Raw genomic sequence first — 10,040 nt, forward strand, 5'->3', positions numbered from 1 at the left:
TTTCCCTGGTGGTTGATGTTGCCAGGAGGTGCTGTTCTTTTAACCTGCGAATCCTCCTCTCAGGAATGGACTTGTCGCCCAGCAGCCTTCCACTGACTGGGTTTGTCCTGCCAGCCAAGGAGAAGTGCCTGGAGAGGAGCAGCCAGGCTTCGGTAAGAATGTCTGGCCCTGTCCCGGCTCCATCCATGGTCTTGGCCGAAGGGCTTGTTGTGTGTTCAGTGCTGCCAGCTTACTGCCAGCCTCCAGGCCCCTGCTCGAGTCCACTGATCCCCTTGACGGGCTTTGAACTGAGCGGGGCTTTGCCATGAGGCTGTTGTCCCTTTTGTTGCTGAACCCTGGGGCACCTCAGTAGCCCGGCCCTGGGAGCCTGCTCTGTCCTGGGGCCTGGGGAGCACCCCTGCTCGGTGAGGGTGCCTCACTTCAGCCGACGGCTCTGTGCATCCATCTCTCAAAGTTCCATTCACTCGTTCAGGACTTGCTGTGCCCTCATGTGTGAGTCCTGGGGGCCTCCAGCTAATAGTTTGTGTTCTGTGTTGGTGACGAATTGGGTTAGAAGCTGGGTTTTCCTTAGGGTGGGTGTCATCCCGTGAGTGCATTGGTATCAGCCAAGCACTTCTCACCAGGGTCTCCCTAGAGACGTGGCACGTGTCAGAGAGGGACACGGAGCTCCTTGGCTGGCCCCGTAACTGCTTGGGCTCAGGTCCCATCTGTCACGGTAGGCTAGGCTGGTAGCTTCCTGTGGGGCCGCACACCGCCTGGCCCACGGAGCCCTCAGCAGGTGCTGATGCTGCTGCCGCGTCCTGGTGAGGCTGTCAAGCACACCTCTCCATGGGCTGGGGCTCCCATTTAGGCCAGGGAATTGGGTGTGATGGAGATTTTTAGAAAGGACTGGGTTTTGCTGTTCTGTGTCCCTGAGGGCCTAAAGGTAACTTAAAGGTGGAGCCCAACATTGGACCTTGTGGGGAGCAGCACGAGGCCCTGACTGGCCACCTGCACCCTGTCAGTTGGGCCTGCACAGTTAGGCGGGTGACAGGTGGCAGCCACTCTCCCCCTCTCATTTCAGCTCGCCCTCGGTTTGCTGGTGGCCGACTTCGGTGCCATGGTCAACAACCCATACCTCAGCGATGTCCAGTTTCAGATGGACGGTGGGGAGGTGCTTTATGCCCACAAGTTTGTGCTCTATGCCCGATGCCCACTTCTCATGCAGCACGTAAGTGTGTGGTCAAGCTGCCTCCCCACCCCCTTCCCTCCCCGCTCCTCTCCCTCCTCCCCTCTTCTTCCCTCTGTGCCCTGCCTCTCCCTCTGTCTTCCTGCCCCCTTTCCTCCCACAACCCCGGCTCTCCTCCCACTGCCCTGGAATGTTCTTCCTCTGTTGCCATCAAGGTTATGCTTCCATGGAGAAGACAGGTTTGAGGTCAGGAAGCTCTATGAGGAGATGAGCTTTGGGAAACATCAGATTTCTTGTTCTGTTGAATAAAAATCCTTTTCTCCCCAGAATTGTTCCCTTTTCCTCTATTTGCATAATTGTAAAGTGTTACAATCAACCTTGTTAAGCTCGAGCTCCTGCGACATTTCTGTGCCGTTGTGCATTTGACTTGAACATCGCATTGCAGGAATCCCAGAAACTGCTGTCAGTCTCGTCAGAAAGTTCTAGTGCCTTTGATATGCCTGTCAAGAGGGGACTGACTGGGTTCTTGAGCATCTATCACTGACTTGATTTTGGAAACAGACAAGTTTTGTGGCCTAACCTGCAGAATTCCTGGCCAACTAAATGGAGCAACACTGGCTAATACCTGTCCTGGGACAAGCTCAGAGGCTCCCAGAACCTCCCTGAAGTCTTTCGCCCCAAGTCACAACTGTCCGATCGGTAACTCTTCTGCATGCGTTTCTCCCTCAGGTAAACAGTGAAGGCTTCTTTGCAATAGAAGATGGTGACATGAGGACCCAGCGCGTTCTGCTGAGTGACGTCAGCGCTGAGGCCGCCCGGGTGTTCCTGCGTTACCTCTATGCTGCGGACACTGCCCTTACTCCCCACCTGGCCCCTGACCTGAGCTCTCTGGCCCACAGGTCCAGATTGTTCTTCCCATTTACTTCACAGCTTTTGACATTAACTGACAAGGATTATCTGGTTGATGGCCCGTGGGAAGGTCAGGGCTGAGTCCTTCCTGTACCTTTTAATCCCCAGTTTATACCCGGTGGTGACCTTGAACAGGGTGTATTGACTGGAAGTCTGGCCAGAATGAACACTTGCAGGAGAGCCAAGTGCCGGCTGAGGAGGGCCCCGTGGCTTTCAATCCCTGGGCGTGATGAGAGGGTGGTCCCAACCTCAGCCCCCAAACACTGCCACTCCTTGGTGGTTCTGCCACCAAAGCTGAACAACAGCTGTCCTTTCCCAAGTCCCAGAAAATGGAAGTGAGTAGGATGCTTGATCTAACTCCCATGAATTTGCACCTACCTGGTTTGTCCACACCAGTATCTCAGGAGAGGTGGCAGGTAGCTCAGCAAAAATAGGTGTTTTACTTCCTGATAAGCCTCGAGGGCCTCTGGGATGAAACCTTGTTCATTTCTCAGGTGCATCATTGGGAAGGATGGGCTCAGCCTCTGGAGTTTCAAAGGTACCAATTAGACCACAGAGCTGTCAAGCAGGTGGCAGGCTGGTGTGGCCCTAGGCCTGGCTGACCCGTGACAGGTTTGGGTGTCCCGGTTTGCATCAGTCACAGGGCTTTGGGTGCTCTCCCGGTCACAGCACCACCCATCCCTGCCATCTCCCCTCAGCCTGCACTTGGGCCTGCACAGCAGGGTTAGTGGCCCTCCTTGAAGGCTCTGTTTCTAGAACTGAGCAGCCTGGGGCATAGCTGGGCATGAGCACGGGAACCGTGTCCGTAGGGGAGCAGGGGAAAGGCCAGGGTGAGTCATGGCCGTCCTCCCCGTGAGGGCTCCTGCCCCGAGCCTCCCACACCTGGACACCCAGCTGCCGCCTCTGCGCAGGGTGGGGTGACGCATGGCTTTCCCATTGCAGGTTTGGCGTGACTGAGCTTGTTCACCTGTGCGAACAGGTGCCCGTCCTGATGGATGCAGAGGGTGGACAGCAGAAGGAGCAGGAAGACGAGGATTGTGAAAGCAGAGTGGAGACTTTCCAAGAACTCCTGCGGTCGGTGTGGCGGGGTGAGGAGGAGGAAGCGGAGGCTCTGCTGAAATCCGAGGGCCGAGAAGAAGACAGAGAAAAGATGAATGAGGCAGAGATGGAAGAAATTTATGAATTTGCAGCTACTCAGCGAAAGCTGCTCCAGTGGGAGAAAGCTCCAGCGATGGAGGAAGAAGCTGACCAGCTCAGGGAGGACGGTCCAGTTTCTGGGGGAATCCTCACAAGCGTTCACAATAAAGAACAGTCAGAAAATGCAGAGCAGATGGAATCATCTGGGCAAGGAAGAGATGAGGCCCAAGACAAATGGAAAAACATGAGACAGTCCACGCTTCTGCCCCCCGGGGACCAGGGTTTGGACAGGGAGGAGAAAGCAGAGTCCCCAGAGGAAGCACTGGCTCTTCCCTACTCTTCCAGCCCTGCCCGGGGTCAGGCAGAGAAGCAGGAAAGCACCTTTTTGTGCTCAGCTGATGATGATGATGAACAGTCCTTTTCATCGCCTCAAGCCGGATACCCTGAACCCTCCCAGATGACAAGTGATCGCAAGGAAGGAAACTGCACCGTATGGGAAAGGGAGATAGAGAGTTCCCATCCCCCTGCTCACCAGCAGGCACCTCCCTCACACTCACCCTTCTTCCCATCACAGCCCCATCAAGGCAGGAGTCCCTGCTGGCCACATCTTCGTTCTCGTCACATCAGTGACCTGTCCCTGCCAACACCCCAGTTGCAGGGCACAGCTTCCAGGGTGGCCTCCCAGAACTCATCACTGAAGCCAAAGAGGGCCAGAAGCCTTCCCATGTCACATAAGGATCCAGGCCAGAAAGACAAGGAATGTAGTTCCGTGTTGGAACACAGAGGTAAAGGGGTCCTGATCTCCCCAGAAAAGTCACCACCCATGGATCTAACCCAGTCAGAACCTGGCTGTTTGAGTGCCAGGTCTCAGAACTCTCCGTCCAGCATTAACAGAGAAGATGAGGTTATCCTTTTATTGGATTCAGATGAAGAGCTGGAGCTGGAACAAATCAAAATAAAGTCAGGTTTGAATGGTCCCTCGGAAGAAAGGAAAGTTCTTGAAGTTAGCACCAAGTCATCTGAGCTGTTTTCCATCATCGACCTCGATGCAGAGCAGGAACCTTCCCAAAGCCCACCAGGAAGAGAGCCCACGCTACAGCAGGAGGTGGAGGGACCACTGGGGAACCAGGGCTCTGTCGGGGGCAGAGGGACCCCCCAACTGTTCTGCAACCCCAAGATCAGTGGCGACGAGGACAGCACGACAGATACCTCGTGGCTAGTGCCTGCCACCCCACTGGCTAGCAGAAGCCGCGACTGTTCATCACAGACCCAAATCACAGGCCTCAGGTCCAGGCCTTCAGCAGACCCACTGGCTCAGCCCAAGCCCATGGCCCTGTTGGAGAACAGGGATGAACCGGAAGCCATGAGTAAGTTTTCGGTCATCGTGCCTCAGACATCATCCTCACTCCTGGGACCTGTCGCTCCCGGAAGCCCTGACAGCGGAAGGCAGGTCTGCAGAAGCCTGTCCAGTCCCCACCCCAGATGCCACCAGTACTTTTCTCCTCTGGCTCCCCGTCCCGGCTCAGGAGGCCTCGCTGACCTCACTGGGCAGTTCCAGAGGCACCCGCCACCTGCGCCAAGCCCAGGGGTTCAGGCCACTGTGAGTGAAGTGGTGGAGGTTGAGGACAGTGAGGAGGAGCAGGAGGTGGCCTCCCGGAAGGCGAGCAACATCCCCTTGCCGGATAGTAACCCCCCGATCCCAGCCGACAATTGGTGTTGGCACGTGGAGCCCCTCTCACCAATTCCGATCGACCACCTGAACCTCGAGTGGACCGGCCCCCTGAGCACCAGTAGCCCTGGCAGTAGGGTGGAGGGGGCCCCGGACAGCGGTGACTGCCGCTCCCCAGCACTGCTGGGCACCACCCCCATCCGAGGAAGCTGCACTGGCCAGAGGAAGGCTCAAGAGAAATCCCCTGGGGCCGGCTCCCCTGGGAGCAGCAGGCTGAGCTTTCTGAGCTCAGCTCTGTGGGAGGATTGGGATGGAGAACAGAAGCCCCCAGAGGCTCTTCCTCTGCCCCAGACACCGAGCGCGGATGGAGCCCAGAAACTGCAAGAGTTACAGACGCCAAGTGAGTAGTGGGAGGGTGTTGCCTTTTACACTGTTTTACACTAAGGGGCGTGGAGGGTCGTAACGACAGCGCGGGGCAGTGATGCTAAAGGGCCTGCTGACCCGTGGCCAGCCCTCCCCTTGCCTGCCTGACCCCACTCCACCGTTGGGGAGGATCGGCCTGCTGTCAAACATATACTCCTTAGCCGGTAAGTCAGGGCTTCCTAAACCTGCCTGGATCCTGTGGCTCGCCTGGGTACTTGTTCAAGATCCCTGTCTGTGGCTCCGCTCCAGAATAGTGGACCAGCACCTCCCGAGAGGCTGTGATAGGCACCTCAGGTGCACCTTAAGAGCAAACGTGTGGTTCCTCAAGTAGTCAAACACAGAATTGCCATTACCACCAGGCAATTCCACTCCTACATATACATTCAAAGGATTTGAGGTCAGGACTCCTGTACACAAATGTTCACAGCAGCAATATTCACAACAGCCAAAAGGTGGAAACAACCCAAATGTCCATCAGCTGATAAGTGGATAAAGAAATGTGGTCCATACATACATACAGTGGAATATTATTCAGCCATATGAAGGAATAAAGCACTGACACAGATACAGCAGAATGAACCTTGAAAACATGCTGCTCAGTGAAAGAAGCCAGACACAAAAGGCCACCACGTATTATATGATTCCTTTTATATGAAACATTCAGATGGACAAAGCCATAGAGACAGAAAGTAGATGAGTGATCACCAGGGGCTTGCGGGGAGAAGAGGGAGTGACGAGCATGGAACTTTCTTCGGGGGATGAAATGTTTTAGAACTAGAAAGATGTGGTGGTTGCACAACACTGAATGTGCTAAGTGCTACTGTTCACTTTAAAATTTTGTTATGTGAATTTCATCTCAATTAAAAGACCAGATGGGGTGAGTGTGGGAGGTCTGCTGTGAGCCTTATCGGCCCCACTGGTGGAGGGACCCCACTTCCCAGCTCATTTCAGTCACAAGGGAAAATCAAGGCCCCCGGTGTTGGTGTCGGCCCCTTGAGGTGCTGCTGCCCCACTGCTGCCCCCTCCAGCTGGACTGATCCAGGGAGAGTCTGGGAAGGGACCAGGCCACACTGAGCCGTGACTGGTGACAGGGAAGCAGAGCCTATGGGCAGAGCATCTGCCTGTGTCCTGCCATTTCATGTCCCCCTAAAATCTTAGACCAGCTGGGCATCACTAACCAGTGCTTTCAGCCTTGAGTGGGCGTCAGAATTGCCTGCAGAGCTTCTTAAAACACACGTGGCCGGTCTCTACCCTAGAGCTGCTGCTTCAGGAGGTCTGCTATGTGACCAAGATTTTGCATTTCTAACAGGTTCCCAGGTGGTGTGTGAGAACCGCTGCAGGATACCTGAGACCAGGGGACCTTAGTCAGAATCTGAGGGGAGATTCATGAGGGTCACAAACTCTCTGAAATGATAAAAAGAATCTTGTGCATTTTTCACAAGACAGATCCTGTTGTTTTCATTGGCATCTCAAAGGACTCCATGCTCATAAAAAGGATAAGAACCAAAGTCCAGATGTACTTAAGTTGTCCCTAAGTTGTCTTTAAAATACTGATTTTTTTTAATAACAGCATTATTGAGATGTTATTCACATATAAAATTCACCCTTTCAAATGTACTATTCAGTGGCTTTTTAGTACAGTATTCTACAACTGTCTAATTCCAGGATGTTTTCATCACCCCGAAATAAATCCCATCCCATTAGCAGTCGCCCCACTGCCCCTTCACCCCAGCCCCTGGCAACTGCCTACCTGCTTTCAAGCCCTTCACAGCATCAGCACCACATAAGCCCGTGGCCCTCACTGTGTGCTGTGTGATGCTTTCCAATGGGAAGATGTGACTCCAAAAAGTGAAGGGTGGACATCACTGCTGTCCTGGAGCAAGGGCAGCATTTCTCTAAGTGACACTATCAGGGTCAGAAGAGGCAAATCCAGGGCCCTCGTGCTGAAACGTATGTTTCTTTTGTTCTACCCAGAAGGTGCTAACCAGAAGAAGAACTTGCCCCCCGAGGTGCCCATAACCCCAATGCCAAGGTATTCCATCATGGAGACCCCAGTGCTGAAGAAAGAACTGGACAGGTTGGTGTTGTTCTGGAAAGCTTGCTCTGAGCAGACCCACCCTCCTGCGCCTATGTCCAGGCTTAGTGAAGTGGGGAGCAGAATGGCACCCTGGGCTCTGGTGGCAGGAGCCTCTGGGTGGTGGGGGGGCGTGCGTGACTTCCAGCTCTCCACATACTGTTCCCCAGGTGACTTAGGGCCAAGAAATGACACTCCTCCAGGTCACCCATCAGGTGGCAGATCTCCATGTGCCATGTGGATGGGAATGGTACCCTTGCCTTAACAGTCTGAGGAGGGAGACCTGATTTTTTAAAAGAACATCAAAACTCACATTCAAATGAACTCTGCTGTTTGCCTTGGACACTGGGGAGGTCACTGCTACCACCACCACTCAGAACTCAGGGGGAATGGCCTTTCTGGAATATTCCTGAGTCAGCTCAGTGGGTATGCAGGATAGATACCGACCTCTGAATGCTCTTAAGTCAGGCATTTAAGATTCAGTTACATAAAGCCACTAGTTTAATTAGTTAATACCTGTTTGCTCTTTGCTGACGTTCACCTGTTTTCCCATTCAGGTTTGGGGTCCGCCCTCTGCCCAAACGCCAAATGGTCCTGAAACTGAAGGAGATATTCCAGTACACTCACCAGATACTGGAGTCAGACTCTGAGGAAGAGAGCCAGTCCTCACAGGTGCCCTTGGAGGCTCCTTGCAGCCAGACTTACACCACCAAGACCTCTAAGGCTTCAAGGGCAGCTGGCCGCACCCAGCTGGAGGCCACTTCTGGCTCCGTTCCCCAAAGGTCCAAGGGACCTGCTAAGACCAAGGGCCCCCAACATCAAAAGACGCAGCCTGGTGGAAGGGTCCCTGCCCTGAGCACGTCACCAGCCAAGGAGGGCCCTCCAGGCCCTGATGGTGACACCCAGATACTGGCCTCCCAGGAATCCATGGCCACCTCTGTAGACAGCAGTGACAGCTCCTGCAGCTCACAAAGGTAACCAGATGGAAGGACAGGGCCAGTGGCTTTGTAGGTCCTCTGACAAGTGAGTTTTGAGAATTGGCATAAGCGAGGCCTGGTGGCCAACATTCAGAAATCCCAGCTGCCTCTGGGTCTGAACGACTGGAGATCCAGGTAGGGTTAAAGGTCAGCCCCCTGTGGGCCTCCTGGGCAGACCTCTGGGGCTCCCACAACCTCTCTCACAAGCAGGGCCAGCCTAGCACGGCTGCCCTCAGCATTAGATTCTGGCTGAGGGTGCGATCCCGCTCAGGCCGGCGGCTAGAGTGCCAGGGACACAGCAGCCTGGGGCTTCCTACTGCCCTGGGGGTTGTCCATGTGCCGGGCTCCACAGGGGACAAAGAAACACACTCCTTCCCTCAAAGAGGCTCCTGGTCTCGGGGTGGAGGCCAGAAAGAAGGGGTGTTGCTAGATGTTATTGTCTGGTTCTTTTCAGTTCTTCCTGTGACTTTGGAGCAGCCTTGGAGTCTGCAGGAGAAGATGAGGAGGACGAGGAGGGTGTCAGTGCTTCACAGGCGGCCATCCAGGTAGCGGCCACAGAGGACGCTGTGAGGCATTACATCTGCTCCAAGCCAGCCCTCTACCGCAAGGTCCTGCTGTACCAGCCCTTGGAGCTGGCAGAGCTACAGGCCGAGCTGAAGCATCAAGGCATCCACGTGGCCACGGGGAAGCTGCTGGACTTCCTGGACACCCAGTGCATCACCTTCACCACAGCTGCTGCCCGCAAGGCGAAGCCTGAGAGGAAGAGACGGCAGCCCGTGAGCAAGAAGGCGGGGGTCAGAACCCGCGGGCCTGTCCCCTGCCCCCAACCCCAGGCCATCAGCAGCCTGTGAGGGTCTGCGGCCCCCGTCAGCCAGCCAGGCCCCCACAGTGTTTCTGAGCTTTCTGACCACACCGCTCCCCCTGTGAATAACGGCAGCACCAACCCAGATCGGCTTCCTCCTGACCTCATATCTTAGAGTGGCCTTTGGAGTGTGTCATCTGCTGGATTTAGGGGCCCTGGCCCCTCCCTCCATTGGTGCCCACAGTTTGTCTCCCTTTAACCCCCTTGGGCCCCATGTGTTTCAGGAGGGGGTGGGCCACTGCCAGCTAGCCAGGGCAAGGCCTGATTCAGCCGCGTTTTCCACTCTCTTTGCCCACCAGTCCCAGGTGTCCGTGTCCTGAGGTGGATGTCTGGGTCCAGGCTGCCCCTGCCCATGTCTTCCTTCTCAGCACTTGGGCTGTAATCCCAGCCTCCACCAGCAGACCAGCTGTCCACAGGCCCTGAACTGCCAGGCCCCAGGTGCTCTGCTGGCCCAGCTGTCCTGCCCAGACACCTGTCATTGTCACCAGCAGTCTTTGAATTGGACAGTACAGAAGGCCCAGTACAGCTCTGAAGCCCCCCAAATAAGCACGTTCTTTGTTAACTGGTTCCACCAGTACGTGTTGTAGCCGCCTGTGGAGTGCAGGTGAGGGCTGGAAAAGAAGAAAAGTTTGGGTCTCTGCGTCCTTGTGAACGTCTTATCTGTTTTAAATACAGTGCAGTTCGTTTTATATGATGTGCAATAAAAACAAAAAGCCTTTATAGAAACCTTCTGGATACTGTACTCTAGAAAATAACGAGGGAAACGGGCTGTGGGGAGGGGACCCACAGTGCCCCTGCTGCCCCCACACCCGTGTCTGCCG

General features: G+C 55.0%; 1 protein-coding gene across 1 annotated transcript in view; it reads left to right on the forward strand.

Moving 5' to 3' along the window:
- SLX4 (SLX4 structure-specific endonuclease subunit) overlaps window positions 1-9,208 on the forward strand; it is a 21,823-nt gene extending 12,615 nt beyond the window's left edge. Inside the window, 7 exon segments of the mRNA XM_007453486.1 lie at window positions 64-152; window positions 1,064-1,210; window positions 1,898-2,067; window positions 3,020-5,283; window positions 7,281-7,383; window positions 7,938-8,354; window positions 8,812-9,208. Of these exon segments, the coding sequence (XP_007453548.1) occupies window positions 64-152; window positions 1,064-1,210; window positions 1,898-2,067; window positions 3,020-5,283; window positions 7,281-7,383; window positions 7,938-8,354; window positions 8,812-9,208 (3,587 nt within the window).
- Window positions 9,209-10,040: the final 832 nt, after the last annotated feature.

This window comes from Lipotes vexillifer, unplaced genomic scaffold (assembly GCF_000442215.2).
Source record: "Lipotes vexillifer unplaced genomic scaffold, Lipotes_vexillifer_v1.1 scaffold914, whole genome shotgun sequence".
Lineage (NCBI taxonomy): Eukaryota > Metazoa > Chordata > Mammalia > Artiodactyla > Lipotidae > Lipotes > Lipotes vexillifer.